Raw genomic sequence first — 25,881 nt, forward strand, 5'->3', positions numbered from 1 at the left:
TGCCAGCCTTACGCCCGACGCCTTCTACGTAATATTTTTTTTTTTTTAGAAGAGAAATACTCCTGACACGCAATCTGGCCGCGGTGGATTGGTGGCTGTGGGACTGCGCTGCTAAGCACGAGGTAGCGAGATCGACTACCAGCTGAACTTCGATGTGGGCGAAATGCAAAAGCGCTTTTGTACCGGGTAGAGTTGCGGCGTGGCAACTCCGGAATCGGAATGAATCCAGAATCATTCCGCACTTTTTAAGCACCCGGAATGGAATGGTTGCCCGTGATTACGGAATGGAGCTGAAACGGTATGCGCACATATCCCTTGAGCGCTAGCTAAACGTTGATTTTCAGCGATGCTACAAAGCAGGTAAATTTGCCAATTAGACTAAACTGGATGTTTGCCAATTTATTATATATCTATACGTTTCGGTGACTACCACTCCTGCGATATGGTTATCAACAACACAACATTCTACACATTCTACTTTGCCTAGAGCTAGAAACTTTTCAGTTGCAAGGTTTAAATGCGCATAAAGAAGGCAACCTTTAGTAGTCGAGAATTATTCGATTTAGCTTGACTTTCAACATGAAGAGGACACAAATGATGCATCCTGCGCGATTCCAAGGTGATTTGGAACACATGCCGTTTTTTTGCACAACGTCGAGTATCCGGAAGGCACAATTACAGCTGGTCAGAGAGGTGTGCTACAAAAGAAATTGTTCACTGTTACTATGCCACCAAATGTGAAACAGCATCCTGCAAAACATATCAGTGCATTTCACTTTTAAATGTTAGTCATCAAAGTGAAAATAATAGCACGTACCAGAAAAGATAGTACGCAACATTATTTGTAGGGTTGTGCGAACATTTGAAGGTTTCGACTGACGAATCGAATGCTGTCCTATTCAATTCGGTCCTCTAATTGGACAGTCACCGCTTAATTAGGTCTTCTAATTGAATAGACCACATTTGAAAATCCGAATAGTTTTGGAATACTTTACTTCGTTGACTGTACATGATCAAACACAAAATTGATGCAGAAATGCGACAGCTTTTGTCCCATCCACAGTGGACAGCACACAGCGTCGCTCAGATAGGCAGACTTTTCCGGTAAACACAACTGCTGGCAAAAAAAAAAGGAATAAGAAAGGAAGACAGAAAGTAAGAAAGAAAGTTGTTTAGCCATACCAGTCAGCGGCAGGTATTGTTTGGTAATATTTAAAGATGCAGCACATGTATCCTTCTATATAATAATGCACGATCACATATACTCTTTAGAGCCCTGAATTTGTTAACAAACTGCTGAGTTAATTGTTCCTAATGCTCCCTCCGTGCTTTTAATAAAGCATTCTTTATCATGTGCAATGTAATGACAGCAACATTTACTGCTGTGAACACCAGGATGAGAAAACAGTTTGACATTAATGATATGGGATATGTTAAATGGCACATTGTTCACAAACTATTAGAAAAATATGTGAAAATCAATTCAATTCACTTCTAGCACTAATAATGTTCAATCCAGTCTCAAAAACTGCTATCCACAGACTTCCAGAATATATTTTAGTTATATATATATATATATACATATGTACGCAAGGCACAAATAGAATTGCTTTATTCCACGAGTGGGACTGGTACAACTCTCACCATTCCGAGGAGTTAAAAGGATAATTACGAAGATCTCCACTCTCCAGAATGGAGTGGGAATGGAAAGGAGGGCCGCCCCTGGGGAACTCTGGTACCGAGCATTGAGTGAACATTAAAAAACCCCAAGACTATCAAAATAATTCCGGAGTCCCCTGGCCACTACGGCATGCCTCATAATCGTATCATGGTTTTGGCAACATAATTTGCGTTCCCTTTGTCATGGTCACTTAAATTTGTGCAGTTAGCTACACTGCCGCCAAGAATAACTCACACGAGCCGAAGCATGTATTTGCTGTATACTTACTGACATATTTTTTTTTTAAAGGTATCGTTGCACATTTGCCACACAGGATTAGGAACATGCATCGAGGAGTGAACCATGGTTGAGCATCGTTCGGTGCTTCAGAAGCGTGCTTGAATGATGCCACTGCCCAAATTTGTGAGAAAATGTGTTGCAATACGGTGATGCCCATGGAGCGAAGCTAACGTTCAGCCCTGGCATCTTTTTTTGGGCTCAATGGCGGAAGGTATAGGAGGTCCATTGGATGCATATTCAGGCTTCTGGAAGTTGTTTGCACTATCGTTTAGAAACAATGTTAGAGTAATGAATTGAGGTATCGAGCACCGGTGTTATGCATGCGTCCTTGTGGCTTCCACTGTTCGCTGGTATTGTCTCTCAAACTGGCCAGCAATGCAGATGTCAATTTCTTTGCATCACAGCCCATTGAGTCAGGGCTCTAGACAGAAGTGTAAACGATTAACTTAAGATCTGCAAAAAAATAAAAAGAAAAGCAGGGATCTTTATGTAGCACTACGTGATAGAATGGCATCTGCAAGCCCGAAGGTCTTGCCGGTGATTGTTTGGCAATTGCACAAGAATCAGAGAGGACCTATGCACATAGTGAGCAGTCCCGAAAAACTGATTACGTGACATGCACCACTTCTTTATCAAGGTGTGATCTAACGCAGCTCATCCATGACTGCATTAAACATCTGTGCTCACATTCCCGTTTTTTTGTATGCCAATCACGTTCGCGACAAAGCGCTTTCCCACCTCGCTCAAATTTATGAATGCAGCTATACTCCAGAACTGCGTCAAGGCGAGCGGAAACTGACCCACCTGCGCCGTCACCCAGAACTGCCGAATCTACAGGCACGGCCACGGGTCACATAAACGGCACGGCAACCGTTGGCAAATGGTGGCAACCAGGCTGGCGATGAAGCAATGCGGCTATGGACACTCCTTGTCGCCAACTCCATGCAAAGGAATGAAAGCTATGGTTCCCATCACCCAACCACAAACTATTTTCTTAAAGAGTAAGGCCTTGCCTTTAGCACATAGCATATGCATTGCAAGCTATACAAGTGGCCCTTCCGGCGAAACTGACGGTTCGTACGAACTAAAATTTCACACATTGGCATCATTTCATTGTCTGTACAGTTTGGCCAGTTATCATACGACAGATCATTTTTAATGCAAGATACTTTCAGAAGTTCTTTGGCACTAACCATTTCTAGTCAAATGGTGCGACATATCTAAGCCTCATATCATCAAACAAAAAATGAAAAAGCTCAGGCTAAAGGAAAATTTACATGGCGATAGGCACTTCTGTTTCTCACACTTAGAAAAAGGCCTCAAGTGCTGACTGAACTTGTGTAGACAAAAGTTCTTAAACTAACCAGTGACCACCAAGCATGACACTGCTAACCTGAATAGCAACTGAGGTTAAATACTTCTGCCAGTGAAACCACCCTAGTACTTCCAGCCAAGTGCTCCAGTGTGCACACTTCCAGCCTCTTGACCCCAAATTGTGCCCCAGGCAGTAGCCCTTCTAGAAGCCACCAAAAAGTGCTCTGAAAGCATAGATCCACGACGAGCCAAAGTCCATTATTTACAAAAGCCGAAACTTTTTCTTGTTCAGTGTTTCGCAAGAGGGTTCCATGCATGAATGCGCTGGATTCTTCCTTGATGCACTTCGAGAAAGGGACATATTTCATGACAAAATAATTTATTTCAATATGCAAGAGTATAAAGCCACCTCAAGTTCTGACATCTCCGAGTGAACAACAAGTACGTCTGGTAAAACACGACAAAACAGCAGCCTGAACACCTAATAAAAACACACTGTCAGTTGAAGCATACGTGTGCACACACATTTTCTCAAAACACAAAGTCCTTACAGCAAAAGCTACCAGTACGTAGCAGGGCCCTGTGCTGTAAAACAATGAAGGACTATCACAGCCATTGCACCAAGTAGAAGAAAAAATTAGAAGGCGCAGCTCGAAAAACGTTAAACTCAGTTGGCAGGAAAACCAACACAATCTTGTATAAAAGACATTTGCAAGCACAATGCAGATCTCAGTGAGCATAACCAAACACACATATGTAAGATTCATTTCCGCTCAGCTTGGCAGTTTAGGAACTAATGTGGATAAGACTTATTGCAAAGCTTAGCTTCCTATTTGCATCTGTAACAAAAGGAAAAAAAAGAAAAAGAAAATCCCCAACAATTTCTTGCATTACCAGAGGTTATTGAGCATTACTCGCAGGCAGTCACTCCTAAGCTCCATTCGAGACATGCTTTTCTGGAGAACTGCCCTAACTCTGACCCTGTAGTACAACATTTTGTTAACAATTTGCATTTAGCTCAGGAGCAATATCTTGGCCTTCAAGCTTAGGCCCGCAACACCATAAGGCACAGAAGCTGTTTCTCGTGCTTGCTCACCGAGTTTTGTGAAGGAGATTCGAAGGAGACTCGGCTGTTGCAAGAACTGTTCATTGATTGTTCGTGCGGTATTTGTTCGTTGACAACTTTCACAACTACACAGTAAAATATTAAATGGGGTTGGCACAGTACTACAATTTCATAGCAAAGTGAAGCATGATGATAAAATGACGTAAAGCAGTGGAGCAGCAGAAAGTATATACGCCACATTAAAAAAATGAGCTAATATGTGCTACTTTACTTAGCACAGAGAAAATAGAAAAGGTGAGATTAAAGCCTTTGTAACACTTTTCGTAGCAACTAGCCATAACTTGTGGCATGCTGACAGCTATGGAAAGGAACAGAGGCTCACTTGTCAAGCAAGAAAACATTTACGCAAGAGTAGATACTTTGAATTTATCACATGACAGTTAAACGTCAAAACAACAACAGCCAACATAAGCACTTTGATCCTAATAAAAACATGCAAAACATGCTTGGGTGCAAGACACCAGTACACAGCAGTGAGTAGTACAGCCTCTTATGCTGGTGAAGGTTTGGTTAAAATGAGTTCAGAAGTGCAGCAATGGGTAGCAAATGAAGTATTTCATAAAAATTGCTTTCAGATGGCGCATTATGTTTTACATGCCCATCACAGATGATCATAAATGCTGCCTTCATGAAATAACGTGCTGTTTACAGCAAAACCATGCTTTCTAGGTGATATGTGCTGCGAGTGGCATGCCGCTATTGTCCAAGATACTTTTGGAAGGTAATGAATTTTTGTTTGACGTGACTGATTGGTGCTCCACTACAGGAACAAACAACAAATGTACGCGCAGCACTTCCTGTTACCTGGTACAGTGTAAGCCCTTAACGAGCCTCTCACGTTCCAGTTGTGTTGGAAAAGCTAGAAAGGTGGTAATGAACGAAGCACTTGAAAATGACATTGAAATCGGCAGTATGTTTTTCATGGTAGAGTGAACTTGCCTTAAAAGTACGTCAACACAACAACAAAAAAAAGCCGTGATAAAAACCAACAGCCTTCATGCTCGAAGCTGCCTTGTACTCTAGCATTAGTCGCACTTTGTGAGGCAGAGCCAGGTGCTCTGCCACTTTTAACATGCATTAACACTATGCTGCGAATTCAACGCTGAAGTGCAGCCGTGCACAATTATATATATATATATATCTTGTGTTATGACTAAAATCTCACCATGTATGGTCCACCTTAAAGAGCAACATAAAAGCATCTGCACATTTGGCAGAAGGTTCAGCAACAGGAACACTATACTAATGGCACTGGATCACTCAGGACATCTGAGCTGGTCACAAGACACAAGTCCTGGAGGCAAACACAAACAAACAATTCACAGGATTAGGCAGGTCTTGCAGCATGTCCAAATTAAACCTTGTTGGTTGGCGACATCACGAAGTCTGTCAGATCCACGGACACAGCACGCTTGAGTGGTGATTGATTCTTCTTCGCTTTTCGAAGTCTCCGTTCCAGCGTCTTGCTTGCGAATTCTGCCTCCGAAAGTTTCTTCTGTGTTTGCTAAAAAGAAAAAGAAGTCCAATCGAAGAAACAATGAAGAAGGAATAGAGGTGTGAAAATACCGAATAAATATTTAGAACTGAATATTGAAACAAAAAAAAACTAATATTGAATTGCATATCTGAAAATTTATCACGAAGCTTAAAGCTTACAAATTTTGTGTAAGCAAATGGTGCTGCACAAGCACGGGAGTCTACTGGCATTGCATAACAAGAATTCACAAGCTATCAGTAACTTACGTATAGCATAGAAACCATGATGTACAGTATGGTGTACTCTTTAAAAGGGTCTTGAACCACCCCTTGCACTTGGTGAAAACACACAGTCTGTGGGTGGCACATGCTGCTGTGAACATCTCAGCCATGTGAAGCTCGCAGCGGAGCACAAGGCCACCTTTTTCTCAGACACTCTCTTTGCAACAGAACCTTTCTTCTCACTCATTTCTGGTTGCTATATTTCATCATGTAGCATATTCTCAAATGCAGCTGCTATTGGCCATGAACTGACATCAATCAAGAAGGGCATTTGGATCAATGTGCTTCTTCCTGCTGTTACCGCGTATATTTATTGCAACACTTTGAAGGGACACTAAAGGCAAACACTAAGTCAAGCTAAAATGATAGATTAGTGCTCGAGAATCTCTAAGGTGTCAATATTATCTCGAACAGAGCTTTAATAATCGAAAAATTGAGGTAAGTACAGGAGAGGGTTAGAGACTCCCCCGGAACATTCAAGCACTTGCCCGATGACAGAAGCACTCCTCAGTTCAATTCTGTCACTAGTACTCAACTACTCGTTGCAGAAGACATCCTTGTATTGTATTATAAGATGAAATAAAATGCTACTTGTCCAGTTCTATTTCATGTTTAGAAAAAGAACTCATTGAAATTACCGCTGACAATTACGCGGGCGGTTGAAAGGTTTCATTCTTGCTCGACTCTGCACCACCCATGCTTCTATGTTTCAGTACTTTCCTGATCGCGTAGTGCTGCGTTTGTTTTGCTGGCTCACGAAACTTGCACGAACTAGAAGTAGCAGAGAATTCAACTTCCACGTGATGTCACGGGATGCCTAACTGGTCTATGTCACTTGACCAAAAAGCAGCTGCAGCGGCGAATCCACCAGTGCTTGACTCAGCACCACCGTCTGTCGGGCACTGTTTTACTCATGGACAGCAGCAAAGGGTGGTAATGGCATACAAAGGGAACGATCCGAGTCACGGCATCAGCGAGGCTGCCGTCGGCTGAAGCAGCGGAAGAGATGGCCATAGCCCTTGCGGTACTCCACGGAGGTGCGGAGGATAACCTGATCATCAGCGGCTCCAAATCAGCGATTCGGAACTACACCAAAGGTTGGGTGTCCGCGGATGTGGCGCGCATGCTAAACGCCCGGGCCGGGGACTTCGGATCTGGCACGATTACAAACAAGTCCTTCAAGTGGTTCCCCGCGTACGTCGGGGAGCTTGGCAGCAACAACAACTGCCACGACAATAATGACACCAACAATGCTAACGGCCGAAGATGCACCGACACTCCACCCAACCACAACGAGCGTGCCCACCTCGTCGCGAGGCAGCTTACCTGCTGCGACGCAGTCACCCAGAGGGCAGCCGCTGCCGTTGTTGTGCGGGACCCCAGCGGAGGAGTGACGGCAACGGCGGCGGCCACCCCGTCTGGCGCGGCCGCTGTCGTTACCAATACAACACAAATCGCGGCGGACAGAGCTGGGGATCACGCGGACGCCGACTGCAACGTCAAGGAGTTTCCGGCAACGTACAGAGAGGTGCTTGGTCACTATAGGGAAGAACAAAGAAAATATCCACAACCCCACGGGCGCCTAGACAGGTCCCAGGCGGTCGACCTGAGACGGTTGCAGACGGGCACTTTCACCAACCCCTACCACCTGCACTGCCTGTGGCCCCCGCTGCACCCGTCGCCCGGCTGCCCGTGGTGCGAGCACGAACGGGCTGATATGGCCCATTTGCTTTGGGAATGCCAACATCACGTGGAACAAGGACAAGGAGGAAGGGGGAATACAACAGCAGAACCCTCTGAAGCGGGGCGCCTCGCTGAGAGATGGCAAGCTGCCCTCCTCAGCGAGGCACCTGAAGACCAGGAGTGGGCCGTCCAGCGGGCCAGGGCCGTTGCCAAAGATCTCGAAAGATTTTCTTCGGGCGATGGACCCCTGGCAGCCTAGCCCCGGGCACCAACACCAATAACCGTTGGACAAATAAAGTTTATTTCTATCCTATCCTATGGCATATTCAATGTCACTGCTCGTCCGGTTGGGTGGTGGAACATTTGGATTTTAAAAAAGGCATTTGGACCCTTAAGATGCAATTTTCTTGTACACTAAGTCTATTTATGGCATGAAACAAGCATTGCGAGGTTTCTGAAATGGTATTTAGACAGTCCATGTTGACTTAGTATTTGTCTTTAGTGTCGCTTTAATAAAAAGGCTGAAGTAAGTGAAAATCTGCGTTTTGAATTTCTATAAAGTTACATACGGAAGTACGACCCCCCACACTATCACCAACAACTGCCTGCTAACACTCGGCTGCGCCTGCCCACATAGGCAATAAACTTTGGACACTTTGCTTATCAATGCCACTGCTGTTGAGTCTCGCTAATTTCTATTAGTTTTGAACACTCAACTTCCTCTAACCACATGAAATTTCAGATCAGACCAGATGTATGCTTGCCAACATGCACTCACTTCTGGTTGCTCCTGGCTAGACGCCTTGGCAGGCCTCGCTTCGTATTGAGCTATTTTGCAGATAGCGTAATTTGGATGCTGCTTCTAACCATTGGTTAAGCTGGTGCAGGAAAAAAAACTGGTCCGCACCACGTAGCATGGCCAGACTAAAGTACATGAGCATGAGCGTGCACTCCAGCCCCGCGGTGCACATACCGTATTTACTCGAATCTAGGCTGATGTTTTTTTCTTTGAGAAAACAATGTGCGAAAGTGGGGGGGTCAGCTTAGATTCAAGTACCACGGTTTGACCGCTAAAGGCCCGGCCACGCCAGCGGCATGATGGCTCACCATGCACCGATCTCAGGCTGCCGTGTGTAGACAAGGAGAGGAGACGGCGGAGGAGAGAGTGGATGGCGGTACTTTTCTTATATAGGCAATTTAGCTGGCAAGGGTGGATTGCATCATGTGATTACGGCGCCGGCAATTGCCATGCACTTTGACACCCCCTTCTCTCTTCCTCCCGCGTGGCGCGGGCACGGAGTTGGCAGTTTTCTGAAAGCGATCGTTCAGTGCAGTCGTGTTCGATTGAGTTTTGGAAGTGTCGCGCCTTAACCACGTGCTCGCGAAACACCTGCGCCACCTGTGCTTGAGAAGCGATGGCACCAACCAAGCGGTGCCACTACAGTGCGGCCTTTAAGCAAAAGGTTGTTTTGCACGCGGACACAACTTTCAACCTGCAAGCGCAGCGCGAGTCAGGCGTGCATGAAAAGAATGTGCGATGATGGCGCAAACAACGGCCCCACTGTTCAGCTGTGTAACAACCCGCTTGGCGTTCACTGGACCAAAAACGGGCCAACACCATGAGGTGGAAGAAGTTGTCGCCGATTTTATCACAGAAAAAAGGGAAGCGGGAATGCCCGTGACGATTGAGATTATCCAGGCGAAAGCCAGGGAAGTTGCCAACGTGAAGGGTGTCGCATGAGCCAATTTTAAAGCAAGCACGGGCTGGGCAACGCGGTTTATAAAACGGTTCGGGTTCAGCCTGAGATGATGGACCTCCGTGTGTCAGAAGCTGCCCGCCGACTTCGAGGAGAAGCTTGTCAAGTTTCAGTGCTACGTGATGGACAAACGGCGGGAAAAGGGCTACCAACTGGGGCAAATTGCAAACGCCGACTGGACCCCGGTGTTCTTCGACATGCCAATGGCACAGACCGTGAACAAAAAGGGTGCAAAGGAAGTCAAACTTAGGACGGCGGGTTACGAAAAATAGTGAACGACAGTAATGTTGTGCTGCACTGCCGATGAACAAAAGCTCCCCCCATACATAATAGTCAAGCGCAAGACTCTACCAGGGGGCGAAACGCTCCCCAGAAATGTTGTTGTGCGTGTGCACGACAAAGTTTGGATGTTCAGTGACTTGATGGAGGACTGGATGAAAACTGTTTGGGAACGCCGTCCAGGGGCCACGTTGTGCAAGCAGTCACTTCTAGTCCTCTATTCTTACCGCCGCCATCTGACTGACAGCGTGAAGACCACGCTTTCTCATGCTGGGACAGACACCGCCATAATCCCTGGTGGCATGACTAGCCAACTCCAACCGCTTCATGTTGACATTAATAAGCCCTTTAATAATAGGCTTCGCAAGCACTATACGCCTAGTGCACCGTTTATAGAGGCGCCACTGATGGCCACCTAGCGGGTGCTTCCAACAATACGCGCAGGAACAGTACCAGACGACAACCCTTTGCAGCAAGGATCGCTGAAGTTCGCGGCTGCGATTTCTCCTTTGTTCAGGCGCCAGACTGCTTCTTCTGCAGTGACAGCTGTAGGGAAGGCAGTGACAGCTGTAGGGAAGGCAGTGACAGCTGTAGGGAACACGCTGACCGCTGTGGGAGCGGGTATGAACACGATGTTACTGGTGTTTGGGGCAACATGGTCCACATACGTTCCAGGTGCGTCCCGCAGACAAATGCCATGAATTCCATTTACATGAAGTGGCGCTCATGTTAACTTGCAGATAAATTTTGTTGAGTAATGCGATGTCTCGATCGTTTTACTTTTAAATTCTGCCCTTGCCGTAATGCTGCTTCTGTACCTCAATAATAAGCACCCGTCTTTAGTGCAGACTTATATCAAACAAATCCGCACGGCGTGTTGTCTGCATTTGCCGTTGCGATTTTTCTGCCGATGAATACACGTGACAGCGCCGAATAAGTGCAGTCAAAGCTGGCTCAATTACGAGTAATTGTGAATTTATTGATGGAAACGCGTACACTAGTCAATGAAGTCACCAAACGCACGGGTTGATAAAAGCGCGTGTTAGCGCTTTACCGCCAATGAAATTCTGCTGCACATGCCGGCGAACTGCCGTTCCCACTGTAGCTTTTGAAAAATTAAATTTCAAAAACTAACTTTTCAGTATTTTGTTTTTAATGTTACTAGAGAGACGTGCCACGTGATATATTAGGCAGAGCAGCGCTAGCCAAAGTAGATGAGCGCTGGCGGCAAGGCCGGGTTTAGTCCTCTGCAGTGTAAGCATAATAAGAAAGAATTCAGTTGAGTACAAAATTCACATGCAAGAAGGGACTACGTTGTGAAGCAAACAAATCACTCGGTGTGTTACATCTGCTCAGACAGCATTGAGGTGTGATGACTTCCCAAACACGTCGCAAACATTTCAGCGAAAAATGGAAGAAAACTACTATATGCAGCAACTATTAGCAATTCTCGCTTTGAACTACCTATTTTCTAAACACATTTCTCAAAAAATCACAATATCTAAGGTGCCCTCGGGCGCAAAGAATAAAGCTGTTAAAGAAGCACTTGCATGGTATCATTCCGATAAGACATAGCGTGATTTAGACCCTTTACAATCGAGGCAGGGTGAAAACCTCACAGCTCAAAAGAATCAACAAGAGTTATGCATGGAGCAACTAGCAACAGTTAAACATGTGCGAAGCCACGCATAAAATAGATGCAGAAACATGAAGTGCACGACAGCTGGTGCGAAGATTTACCGGGCCACATGAAACCAACAATTTCAGCTCTTGCAAACTTCAGTAGCTTTAACATACAACACAATGCACTCGTACAGTTGTGCTGCCTAGCTAGGGCAGCGCAGTAAAGGAGCGGAAAAAATTTAAGCGGAAAACGACATTCTGAACTGTAGCGAAATGTCTTTAAACCGCATGCTGCACTGTAGACGAACTGTCACTTACGCATATATGATCGAGCGGAAGAAAACCCCGACGCAACAAAGGAAAGGATGAGAACAAGAAATTTCCTGACGAAATGACGATTCATTGCTACCGTTGCTCCCGCTGATGAGGCTTGAAGGGAATGATTAGAACCTTATCAACGGCACGTTTTTGCCGGTATTTCAGCTCCCCACCCTTCAACAATTCTTTTTGGACATTACTTTAAGCTTTGGCCGCCCCACACATGCGAAGGGTGCTGCCTATTTTGCTCTGAAAAAATAACACAGAGAAGCACTTTCAATGACAACATAGTACGGCGTGCGACTGGCGCCTCTCCCGTGTGTTCTGCGCAAGGCCGCCACCAGTGGTGCGCCCATTGGCGTGCACTACGCGTATACCGACTGGCTTACGTCGGAACAACATCAGCTCACCCCAACCGGGCGCATCAAGTGTGCTTCGCTTGGCCAGCTGGCGAACTGGATCGCAGCATTGTGGAATGAAATTCCAGATGAAACAATCATTAGAGCTTTCAAAAAGTGTTGTATTTCAAACGCGGTGGACGGAAGCGAGGATGTTGCCCTCTGGGATGAACTCAGCAACAAAGAGGACAGCAACGTTGCGGACGACGATGATGACGACGACAACGAATAAACTTTATACGTATGTGCTTACGGAGTGTGCGCTTATGCAATAAAAATGCTGGGTTTTCTGCCGATGAAACGGAGTTCTTTTTCATTCGGCCTACATTTGAGGTAAGTTAATTTTTTTTCTGGCTTCGGACTTTGGGGGGCTCGGCTTAGAAACGGAGTCGGCCTAGATTTGAGTAAATACGGTAGTTAGCCACTACAGCTATATGTAGCTGCATCTGCAGTGTAGCATAGACACTGCAGCAGTCGCTAGGGGCTGCGACGAGTGTGCTTGCTGCGGCCTGCTGAGGAAAACAACATGCTCTGACTGGTATCTGCGGGGGTGGTGACTCAAGGCCCAAGTGGCAACACCTGAAGAACAGGCCGTCTGCTTCTCGAGTTGCACTCCCTCGAGGTGTGTGGCCACCATGGTCAAAGTTCGTTACATTAAGACAGTTTCTAATGCGAGTCCGGAGTGTGGCATTCATCGCTTTACGAATGAGCGCACTGCCACTGTGCTCGCATGAACAAGCATGAAGATAAAGTTGGTTCAACCTTAGAAAATCCGGTCCACCGCTGGGAATTGATATGCTGACTTCACATATACAACCGTAATTTGGCAAAAAAAAAAAAAAAAAAAAAGATAGGAGCAAGGACTTTCTGATTCGTCCTTGTAGTATACTGCAGCACAGCAAAGGGATGAGAGACGATGAGTTCAACCATAAGCTGAGGGATAGCCTCAGAGTTTGGCACATCATAGGTGCCAAAATCAGAAGTAGCGACGTCTACATAAAACATGCAAAATCGAATTTGAACTGTGTGCCATGGTGTTGTTCAGTAGGTGGAGCGTTGTGGGCACCACTCCTCTCCACTGTAGCCTTTGCAGTGCAAGGCACTGAAGAAGGAGCAGGAGCACCACAAATAGGACCACAGGCAATCTTTGATTGCCAATAACTTTGCTTCTGCTGAATGCATCGAAATAATTTTTGCTGCCAAAAAGGTTGAAATGGTTTGTTTTGCATCGAATGCATTTCTCGACTTTGACAAAAATTAGTTGAGGACTCCTTTAAAGGGAGCACCTTAATTAGTACGCCAGTTTAAGCTCAGTTTCAGAGTCAACGAGTGATTTTCCAGACATGGCCAATAATTTGGACGACCTTGCCACATATCCCATAGAGTCAATGTATAAGAATGAAATTTCAGATGCAAGAACCATTCGCCGCCTTATTTGTTGGACTTCTTGCCATGACCGCAGGTCTGAAATGGCAATAATCCAAGCCACCACCACCTCAGTATCTTGCCACCTCAAACTAGTGCCCTAGCATGCAGACCCACTGGCAGCCGTAGCCACCACCACGATAAAATGAGCTAGAAGAGGGGTAGTGAGCTTACCAGGTATCCTGCCCTCCGTCAGGTATGTTACACACACGGTGGCGCCAGGCCCCGCACACTCTCAAGTTCAACAAATGGCCACAGAGGGCGAAAAATCAATCGAGGCGCGTTTCAGCGTAAGCGCGCAAGTGGAGCTACTGTAATTTGGTCGAATACTTTAATTTGTGCTTTCTCTGCTAGGGGCGCTGAACATGCTGAATTTTTTCATTTACACAAACCATTGACATGAACAATCGAGGTGCCTAAGGATGTTTTTTTACCTCAGGCAAATAGGTAGTTCATTTTTTTAAAATTTGATTCTTGAAGCTGCTCTTTAGTCATAGCGTCAAGGTTTTTGTACTTGATTAACCACCAACAGCCGACAGCCTATTGGTATCGATGTGTTTCCTGGCCGTTGGCGTTCGAATACTACGGCGGTAAAACATTTTCGAAAGCATGCTGGTTTCGTTTGCGAGTCATTACACAGACTTGCTGTAAAGAGGTCTACTCTTGGCAAAAAGTAGTGCCTCATTTTGTTTAGGCGTTGATTATCATAATGAATGCGGCGGAGGTTGACGGAATACGCTTGAAGGTACGTTTTTATGCCGTTGATCTCCATAACACCGTAAGTACGCAAACCGATGTCACAGAACACCCGATGCATCATTGTGTGTTCTCCGTCATCGCTTGTTTGCTGTACGCCTACTAATTCTTCACTTCTTCTTCAAGTGTTGCATCCTCCTTTTGTCCTTGTTCTCTTGTGCTTCACTTACAGTATGTCGTTCCGTCAGCTGTAATGCGCATTTGCAAAACCAATACGTTTGATAAGACGCAATGGTTATACTTTCACTACACATGTATTAAGCTGGCACATATGGTTCAGATACAGATACCTGTATGCGGACTTGCACGACGTTGATGCGGAGATTAGGCTAATTATGACACCCATAAGGAAGAGGCAGCTGACGGCCGTAAGCTGTTGCGTTCTTTCCGCCAAATTACCCGCCCTGGTAGTGCTCTAAAGATGCTGTATAAAAGTAACACGCGGTGACAGGGAAATTATTATGTTTAGCAGCCGACTGTACGTTTTGTAGCTTAGGTCTTCTTTCTTGTGCGTTTGTGCTACCCTTATTAATGAGCCATTTCTTGACTATGTTCTTGACTATGTAACCGCGTTTGTGTGGATCCGCAGAAGTGTGCTTTTTGTTGTACTTGTAAAATGCAAATAAAATATTTTCAAGCTTACTCAATCTTTGGTGTGTGCGTTTATTCCAGTCGAGGCCATCGTGCCACCTGGAAACCGCACTCTGTCAGTAGCCCTACACGAAATGCAACAGCTGGAGCGCGGCGGCACAACTCGGTGTAACGGCGGCGTAATAAACGAAAAACCGCTCGGGATGCCCTTAAAAGTCAGTTCAGAGTGTGCCTTAACTCGATATGACTCAGCGCTACATATATTCTGCTGCGCCTTGATCGTGCTCCCGCCAGTTCGGTTGCTGTGTGGCAAACGTAGCGCCTACATACATATGTAGGCGCTACGTTTGCCACACAGCAACCTAACTGGCGAGAGCACGATCGATGCGCAGCAGCCAGAACCCAGTAGGTAAAGCGACCATACTGTGCAAAACCCCGTTTCCGTTTCCTGTTGTACAGCGCCACCTGTGGTCACATACTTTAGTTCACGACGCCACCGCTACGCTTATTTCCGTAGCACTGTGGAAGGTACAGTTTCCCTTCTCTAAGTTTGTATAGGTGTTCTGTGGTGGCGCTACCAGCAGCTTCTGTGTACGTTGCCTGACGGAGGTGCTTGTGCAGTTAAAACCATGCTGTTTTTGTGCACTGTCATCGTATTTACATAGAACTGCACATGAACCTGTGCAGTATAATGCGTTACTCTAACGTAATTGAGATTTAAAAAGAAAGAAAAAGAATAAAAGGAAACACTGGCGCGAGGCACGTGCATTGATCTGCATTTGCACAGAAGACTGGGCATGTGGTTCTGCCTGTTAGCTTGTTAAATAAAATACACTGCACATGGCGAGTACTCGTGCGAATAGGGCTGCAGAAAATAGTGTCTTTTCCGCGACTCAGTCACCATCATTACTAGTGTGAATGTGTGATTAGACTGTGCCAAACTCTGTACACAGGTGGGATGCTTCAAATATTTGACATGCATTTGGATTGCAGTACCATGGACAAAGCAGCGATGGAGGATCCGTGGTGTGAAACAACTTGGTCCTTTAGTTTTTGAGTGAGCCACGCATCTTCATAATTCTCTTGGGATACAGTACCACCACATAAGTTTCAGCCTCTACTTCACTTCGCACTGGCACCTCCTTCAGCAAAGTACCTCCAGCATACACCTTGCATTAGAAGTCAGACGAGCAGTGATCGAACATCACTACCTTCTGACTGTACCTTGCTTTTTGCAGTCAGCACAGATGTGCAGTAGACGACGCTGTCGTTCCCTGGGAAGTGGTGCTTGCTCCAAAACACAGAAAAAAGTCTCACGCAGCCAAGTAAATTTGCATTCATGCTAGCTTGTAGATGCTCTGAGCTTTCTTCTGGACACGCTTCCAGAAGCGGTGCACATTCCGCAGGACTTTCCGTCGAGTTTTTGCTGCAGCCACCAACTGCACCACCCATGATATGAGAACATAGCTTCTTTTCGACTGGAACACTTCCCGAATGTTTTCTCTTTTGAGTTAGTCTTTCTCGCGGCTTCTACTTCATCAAGTACGATGCCAACTTAGGCAGGATTGTAGGCACAGCGTTCTCCCTCAGGCAAGGTTTTCCACATGAAGTACGCACTTCCTTCCCTTCAATTTTGTGCATGTAGCCCCATAGCACATACCGCAGCTCAAAGTGCAGTTCACAGACCGCACATGTGTCATCTAGAGCTTTGCCCACTGGATGCAGATTCTTTTCCCATTGCTTCCCGAGGACTGCATCCTTCGGAACGTCGAACAAAGACGTTTCCGTGCCGCCCTTCACGCAGACGTAACCTGTGCGACAGCCTGGTGCAAAACAATGGTTTTGCTGTCAGGTGGGACTTTCGTCACAGAAGACCGTCACTGGCTGTCAGGCCACATCACTGTCCATAGAAAAACTCTCAGCAGATTGAGGGTGCAGAGAGTGATGGGTTCTCGAAAGAAACAAAATTCCGCGCACTCCAAAGGCTACTGCGAACTGTGGAGAGGCCCCGATGCTCGCTATATTGAAGGTGGCAGTGGTGCTGTATCGCGGAGGCGCGCTGAAGCACAATCTGGTGACATAGCCGGCATCCCCGCAATGCATGACGTCGGCCGACGAGTGTGCCCACTACCCTCTTCTAGCTCACTTGAGCCATGGCAACGCTAGGCCTAGCTGCTTCAACGTTTGCTACCAAGCTTCCTGCTGTTTGGTACCACGTTTTTCATTGAAAGAATTTGCCACTGTCTGCAGTGGGACTGACTCAGTCTTTGTAATCCTCGCCAATGGTTTCGAAGATCAGAAACCATCATGCATTGCATAATGCTAGTTCTTGAAAGTCAGCTTCGGCTCAATACAGTGGTGTTACGTGGCGGAGCATACGCGTAGTATTGCGGTGAAGCATACCAAGCGTGGGAAGAGACAAGTACGTATTCCTTAAATATACACGCGTGCACCTGCCATCTCCTGTCACAGTACGAGCACTGATGCACTTAGCAAGTGTAGTGGCATGCCTTTTCAGAATATTTCGGTAGCTATTTTGGACGTGCCTGTGGCGATTTGAGCGCTTGGGGACAGTGAGAGGCATGTGTATTTTTTCAAGCTGCCCGATTTTTCGCATGTTTTTGCGGCCGCTAGGGAGTAAAAAAAATCGGACATTGACTGCATAGCATTGTACATAGATGTATATAAGCCTAGAAAATAATTTTTTATCAATAGAACGCCTGCTATAGAATCAACTGCTCTTTGCACTCTAAAGCTGAAGAAATAGTCATGCTGTACTTAATATGAGATTTTTAGTTTAATAGCAGGCCTATGTGTTATGGCAATCCTTTACTACATTAGAAGCTTTCCTTTCCAATTTTCTTCTGAAAGAGAGCAGTGTTTTCTTAGATTTGTGGGAAGTTGGATTTTGCAGGTTATCGTCAGCTCATAAAGTCAAACTGCGTGTCAGGCAAAAGCGCGGACTGTGCGCCATGCGACTTACTAATCACTGGTTTGTACGTAGCCATTGTTGGTGCTGCACGGTTAGACTGTGCCAGATTGGTCATATGGTAAAGACCAGGCACCTCTTCAATGTCAGGATCACTATCATTTGTCAGCTGTCAAGGGTTCTGAAACCAGGGAGAGGGCTCCTTGTTCTATTTGTGGTATACACACGTATTGTAATGATTCTAAAGGGAGCTGGGATGACAAATTATTTTCTTTAGTAATGACAGAAACTGAGTTGCAGCTAATATTATGGACTACTTTTTCGTATTGCATGGCCCGGGAATTTGAGCAATGGTTTTCCCTTTGACCACACCATTCTGGAGCTACTTTAGTCTTGTCTTGAGGTTTCTGGTTTCACCAATGCTACCTGCCTGGAAATTCTTTTATAATGCGGCCCTTAACTCCCACAAAATGGAGCTCGAGTTTTGCTTACAGCAACATGAACAGACGTGGACGTTACAATCTTTGAAAATTCTTGATAATGATTCGCTCACTCCAGAGATGCAAGGAATCGAAGCCTACTTCTTTCATGTTGCAGGTTCAGCAGAAAGGATAACGAGGGGGACGGGGACGTTAGAAATGCATCTTTACTTGAAGGCAGTCTTTTCAATATGAGATGATGTCATTGGAAAGCCAACCAAATCACTTGTCCTAGTGCCATCACTCAATGGAACTAACACTCAGCCATTCTATAATAGAATGGGAGAGGCGGGTGAAAACATGGAAAGCGGTGCCACTGCACTTTAGTGAAGCAACACAGTTTATCCAGAACACTTAAATTTGGCCCTTCGCGACTACAAGGACCTACCCTAGAGACTTGATGTTTCGTTTACATAACCGTTAAATCATTTCAGGGTCTCTTTAGGTGTTAGGTGCGCAATGCCTCTCCTCACTAGTTTGCAGTGTCCTGACGAGGAAGGCCATTGGGACTTGCAAGCTCTGCGTTTATATTGCCAACTGATGAGGTGCCACACTTTCAGGTCCAAATACCTACTGGTACTACCTTCAGACACTTCACATGTGGGATGCCTGAGGAGATCAGGTGAGGAAGTGCCTCACCTTTTTGCCAAAGAAGATCCTAGGATGTCCAGGGCTCTCAGTAAATGAAGTATGCTGAGCTCCTACCGTGGCCAAAAATGTTAAATTGTTGCAACATGTGAATGTCTAGCAGACATCGACAGTGCTGTCCTGTCCTACACCAAGGTGAACAACTTGAAGGTTGCTTGTAATGTCTGCACTGTTGAATTAGGACTCCAAGGGTGACATGTTGGTGACAACACATCCGTCATGCGTGGCCTTGTTGCAGGCACTGACAATTTTTTCGTTTGCCTTTCAGTTACAGTTGACAGTGGCCAAAATATGGACTGACTTGTTATGCACCAACGGAGGCGTGCATCAAGACGTGGTGAAAGGCTTTTGTGGCGACTTGCAGGACCATGGCGGAAATTAACATACTTTCCCTCTAGTAAACCCGTTTTCCTCAAACATATTGTGAAACTCTCTGCATTCCAATAATCAGTAAAGTGCATATGTGATGGTTGAGGCTTTCTCAAACCATCATGAACAAAGTATGCCACTTTTAGCACAACGAAAATTTTGAGTGTCCATTTTTAAAAAGAAGCTTCAACTGTATTAAGCGCATGCCACCTAATTCACTCCAGTCAAACTTCAGAAAATTTATGCTTTCCGATCACTTCCGCAACCACATTTGTCACACAAACTCTAGAAAGAATGACTGTAAAGTGATGAGAGAAAAAAGAAAAGAAAACGAGAGTGATACGAGTGCTGCATTGCAAGAGCCCTTACCTCAAGCTGTGAGTTGAGCATTACTTTTTCTGTTTTGAGTGTTGAGAGCTTCTGAGCAATGGAGTTGATCTCGCGGTCTTTCTGGCGGCGCAGCTGCTCAAGGTGCTCCCTGCGCTGACTCTCCTCTTCCAGTTGCTTCTGCTGCTCGGCTCTCTCCTGCTCCAGCTGCTCCCGCTTCTCCCATTCCTCGGCTAGGATCCTGCAGAAATGCAGAGAAGTCGATTGCACGACTTCAGCCGCACCTGAACCCACTGTCAGCCCAGTGGCTACGGTGTAGCAAGGCCGAGCTTAAAGGTTTGATCCCAGCTGCAGCAACCGCATTCTGATGAAGGCGGAATGCAAAAATTCTCTTGTACCGTGCATTGAGTGCACATTTCGAAATACCAGGTGGTCAAAATTATTCCCACTACGACGTGCCCCTAATCAGATTGTGAATCTGGCACATAAAACCACAGAATTTAATAGGAAATAAACTAAGCCGCCCCTGAGGAACATTTATCTTGCATGGAATCCCGATTTTATTGTGATAGCAATTATATGGATGTTTCAGGCACATTTTTGCTGTCGGCGTCGCCGTGACATTCCGTATAAAGTCCAAGGGCAATAACACCATTGCCACGTGCCGTACGTTGTATGTGCAAGTGAAAGCATACAAGGGGAGCAGACAATCGCAGCTCAATCTGGCGCATGCGAGGGAGGAAAGTGGAGAGCAGATGTGCCATCTTCCATCACACGAAAGGCAGTTGGGGGATGGAAGGAGGGAGGGAGAGGGAGGGAGGGAGAGAGGAAAGGGAGGTGGCAGTGTTGGGTTCTGGCAGCAACAGCGTATTTGGTGACTGGGCACAAGGGGAACTGATGATCTCGCATGCGAAAGGGAGGAAAGCGGGGAGGCAGTGCATGAGGGAGGGAGGAGCGGCTGCTACTCCGCCAGCAACTGCATATTTGGTGCCGTTGCATGTGCCGCATCTTGAAAGCGATCTGCAGATGGCTCGTACCTTCGTGTGTGCTGCATACTTGCTACTGCTTCCGCACTTGCTCACCCCAGTGTTTTGACAGCGAGTGTCCGCTGTCGTTGAGTGTGCTGTGTTCATGTTTGCCTGTGCACGCTGACACCATGGCCGCTATCTCGTACGCATTCGAAAAGCCACCATTTGGCTTCGCCTCACGCAACTGTCCAGGCCGTGCTGATATCATGGCCCAGGCCAAACGTGTGAAGCCAAACTGAACGTCTGCTTTTTTGAATGCATACAAGATAGTGACCCATGCTTGTTAACTCATTTAGTAAGCAAATGTTCCGAAGTTTATATGGCCAATAAAACTATTATTACTTTGTATAGCTGCCTACTAATTTGCTATCACAATCGATGCTCCACCTTTAGAGTGAAACTGCGACTTTTTTTCTACCCAAAGAAAACACAAACATGTCATGAACGCACTGGTTTTCCCGAGATAACTGAAGCTCAGAAAGCTTAAGTACTTGGGAGGGTAAATAGAGAATACCTTTAAAAATTATGTTCAGGAGCTTTGCGTGCCAAAACCACCATCTGATTATGAGACATGACAAAAACTGAAAATGTGATTTTTCGAAAATCAGTTATTGGCCAGTTCTTGCGGAGCAAGAGCCATGTCCCCTTAAAAAGACCCTGAAACGATTTTGATGATCTTGTACAAATGTATTGAGTTGTTAGGGTAGGTCCTTCTGATCATTAAGTGATGCATTAAAGTGCTTCGTTTAAAGCGTGTAATTTATTATAATGTTTTCAGAATGTGCATTGCTATCGATTGCCCACCCTGTCGCTCCCCTCAGTTTTCAGTCACCCCCTCCTAATTGACTTTGTTAGCCCAACTGGTGTCAGTTGGGTGAGCTATCTGATTGGCTACCCAGGTTACGTCATTGATAATTTTTCAAATGTTACGGCGAACAAATGTTGTTTGTAATTAGTTGGAATGTTGGTTCATCTGTTTGCACAAAGAAACAGAAAGAAAATACACTGACAATTTATCACTGCACTGAAGCACTTCTGTCATACAGCGAGTGTCGTCTGCATGTGTTACAATATTCTTAGTGTTGACATGATCTACACGGTCAATGCTTGTCTCAAGCTTTCTTTTTGCGAGCACCATGGATCGTCCTTGTTACGTAGTGGGCTGCAAATCTAGCGATCGGCGACATGCCAAGCTGCGACCCCATGTTCCTCTGCAAGGCAACATGCTAGCAGAGTGGCTACAGCGCATCAGGCTGTCAGTATCCGATCGGCGCCAGCATCTACGTGTTTGCAGCCGGCACTTGATGCCAGAGGATTACTACAATAGAGACTTTTAATGCTTCTGGTATTTGGGTAAACGCAAGTGCAAGCCGACTGGGCGTTTTACTGGATGAGCGGAGGTGCAAACCTGAATGGCCTGCATGGTGCAGCCACCTGGCGACAGAGCTCAACCATATAAACACACAGCAGAGCTAATGTGGCAGTAACCAAGTGTATACTATTTTGCTGCTGGTGTGAATTTTCAGCAGGAGCGTAATTGTGAACATGTATATTTAAACATTCAAAATGTTGTACATTTAGTTACAGCAATAGTAGCTGTAAGTCTGCTGTATCGTGACTGGCGACGAGGAAGTGGCAGGGCATTCTTTATCTCATAGCAGCAGCATGCATTTTCACCGTCATCCGACAGGAGCCAACCTTGTTCACCGTAAGCACGCTCGAGAGCAGCACGATACCTCTGCTAAAGCGCTATGTCACAGTTTTTTTTTAATATTTCACAGGATTTCTTTGCAACCTGGAAAAAAGGACTACGCGAGACATATTGTAAATGAACCAACTCGATCGGTGATTTCTGAAGGTGCTCTACAAATCTGTGCATCATACTTGGGGTCCTCAACCAATAATGAAAAAGTTGGGTAATTAAACTTAAATAATTAAAGAGTTATGGGGAAAACAAAATATTGTCTGAGTTACTATAGGCTATTGCAAATAGGCATTCGATTCAATTCGCTTCTGACATGCCTTTCATGTTTAAATTCTTGGCTCAAGTTATGTGGGACAGCCTGTATGTATGTATGTATGTATGTATGTATGTATGTACATGTATGTGGGACATACATTTACATACATGCATACATGTATGTATGTGTGCATGTATGTATGTATTAAATTATGAGGCACGCCGTAGTGGAGGACTCCGGAAATTTCGACCACCTGGGGTTCTTTAACCTGCATCTAAATCTAAGTACATGGGTGTTTTCGCATTTTGTCCCCATCGAAATGCAGCCACCGTGGCCGGGATTCGATCCTGTGACCTCGTGCTCAGCAGCCCAACACCATAGCCACTGAGCAACCACGGCGGGTGTGTGTGTGTGTTTGTGTGTGTGTATGTATGTATGTATGTGCACGCTTATAAGCAGCAATTTCTGTTCAAAACGCGACACGACACAGCACGAGTTAAAGGAAGGCATGCCCACTTGCACCAACTGCTGCCCTGTTCAGACATCAGCTGGCTATAGCCAAGCAGAGGAGTTTTGCTTCTCACCGTTGAAATTTGAAGGCTGGTACATGTGCCACATCTTCTTGGTGTACTCACCTATCGTAAAATACTGTAAAAGTTAACCCCGCGATCTGAATGTGCTTCAAATCTTTTAAATGTCGTCTTAATAGCCTTGTTGCGACAGTTACAGTAGAACTTTATTGAAACGTTCCTGCTATGTACAATTTCCCGGCGTCAACATTCGCAGTCAAGAACACAAAATATGACGCAATAGGGTTATGGTCATTTTTGACCGGTTCATACGTTCCCAAAAAACAATTTTTGGCACCAACGTTCAGTACGTCATCAAACTGCAATCGTATGATAACGTTTTCTGCCCACTAGATACCATGTAAACAAGAAAATGCGCGAGGCACACGCGATCGACAACAGTACACAGCTGCCTGCCGTGGCAGCTTCACCGCAATACTCGCACGCCTGTCTCAAGTGAAAACGCCGGCCCGCAATAAGTTTCTCACTTCGGTACCAGCAAATCATCTCCAGGGTCGTTGCATGTGGCATTCACGGCTATCACTGCAAAATTAATATGGCAAGCTGAGCGAGTTGGTGAGTGAACATACTCCAAGAGGAGGGTAGCATGACTGGGTTGAAGGACAAAAGGAAGTGGACGATACGAGCGCATTCTTATCGTTCACTTCCTTTTGTCCATTGTCCGGGTCACGCTGCACTGCCCGCCCCTAGGAATACGATCACTGCCAATCCTTTTGCGATCAGCATCTTTGCCTGTCTCTTTTCCCACCGCGCGGTGCCATCGGAAGCGAAGCGCATGCTTCTAATAGGCGATAACCGAAGCATGCAGTCGTTCCTTGCTGCAGACTGCGATTGCATACGTTTTCTGGCCGCTAGATTCCATGTGAACAAGAAAAGGCGCAAGGCGCGTGCGATCGAAAACAGTATACAGCCGCCCATCTCACATGAAAACGAGGGATCATGCAGTTTCTTGTTCCGGTACCAGCAAATCTTCGCCCTGGTCGTCACACGCCACATTCGCAGCTATCGCTGCCAAACCTATCGCAATAAGCATCTTCACCTGCGTGTTTTATAGCACGTGTAGCGCCACTGCTAGCGTACTGCACACTTTTAGTAGGCGATAATCCAAAGGCGTCGTCATTCCCTGAGGCAAGAGGCCTGATGTGGGCATCACGTTTCGCTTCGGCAGCATCCAGCCCTGCCCACCAGCTCGATTTTGTTTCAGTTTCTCGTCGCCCTCTTAAAACACCATGCAATAGGGAAACAACAAAATGCGTCTCGGGCGGGCCGCCAGAGCACTACCAGGTCAACATGCGCTGGCGTTGCAACACAGATGTCAAGAATAGTTGACTCCGTCAAATTTTTTTAGTTACTTCGGATAGTACTGTATTTAGTCAATTCTAATGCGCCCTCAATTGTAACACGTACCTGCTTTCCATGACCAAAAACATAAAGGAAAAAAAAGAGCCCTCGATTGTAATGCGCACCCATTTACCGTGACCTACCAAAAGAAAATTCCTATACAGTACAATGCATCTGATTGTTTCATACAGAAATACAACTTTCTCGCATTTGGAAAAACAAGGATTTACTCCCAATGCACTAAAGTTGCGATAAAATAAAGAAAGTTGCAGTTCCGCCCAAAAGGTGAAGCATCAATTACGATAGCAAATTAGTAGACAGCAAGAGCAAAAGTAAGGAGTTTTATCAGCCGTGTCAACTTTTAAGCATTTGCTTACTATCTAAATTAACAAACATGGTGTCCCGCACGCACAAGCAAACATGAACACGTCTCACTCAACAACTGCGGAAACTCTTTATCAAAATGCTGAAGTGAGGAAGTGTGGTAGCAGGAGTGAGCGAATTGACCTTTGTGCGGCCTCTTGCTTCAACACAAATAAGCGACGAGCACACAGCGTGGTGTGTCTAGATGCGTTGACTGTTTCCATCGCAGATCACTTTCAAGATAGAAGCAGCGCGGCCAAACTGTCCGCAGCAGCTGCCAGAGAAGGACGCCTCTTCTGTTTGCGTCAGTCCCACCCGCAAGTTTCAGCAACTCCGAACGCCCGTGATGTGGCTAGATTTCCATCCGTCTCCAGTCTCCACACACGTGATCGTATGAAGTTAGCATGTCTTTGCATTCGGCACTTCCATGCTGATACAGCAAACCAAGGAGCAAGCTAGGCTTGAAGTGTGCACGAGGAGGCCATTTCGAAATGACAATGACGATATAGTAACACAGATTTAGGGTCGTACTCGATTCTAACGTGCATGCAATTTTTGGATCCGTTTTGTAGAAAAATAAGTGCGCATTAGATTTGAGTAAATACGATATGTTTTCTCAGTTAGTACCTTTTTTTTTTAGTTTTTTTTTTCCAGAACATATGAATGAGGCTCTACTATACATGCCTAGTAGTAAGCTGCTTAGTTCCAAAGTTCACGTTACAAAAAAAAAAAAAAGTAAGGCATCCCACCTTACTTCATTCCCATACAAGTTAAGGAATACTCAGAATGGAAAATATCGTATTTACTTGCATAATGATCGCACTTATTTGTAAATAAAACTGATGCAAATTCGGAGTG

General features: G+C 45.7%; 1 protein-coding gene across 1 annotated transcript in view; it reads right to left on the reverse strand.

Annotated features, from left to right (window-relative positions):
- Positions 1–3,636: 3,636 nt before the first annotated feature.
- Positions 3,637–25,881, reverse strand: part of LOC142576041 (switch-associated protein 70-like) — a 37,931-nt gene continuing 15,686 nt past the window's right edge. The window contains exons 9-10 of the mRNA XM_075685945.1: positions 19,783–19,981; positions 3,637–5,904 (exon numbers count right to left, since the gene is read on the reverse strand). Coding sequence (XP_075542060.1) covers positions 5,755–5,904; positions 19,783–19,981 — 349 coding nt within the window. The 3' untranslated portion in view covers positions 3,637–5,754. The remainder of the gene's footprint in view (positions 5,905–19,782; positions 19,982–25,881) is intronic.

This window comes from Dermacentor variabilis, chromosome 3 (genome assembly GCF_050947875.1).
Source record: "Dermacentor variabilis isolate Ectoservices chromosome 3, ASM5094787v1, whole genome shotgun sequence".
In the NCBI taxonomy this organism is placed as follows: Eukaryota; Metazoa; Arthropoda; class Arachnida; order Ixodida; family Ixodidae; genus Dermacentor; species Dermacentor variabilis.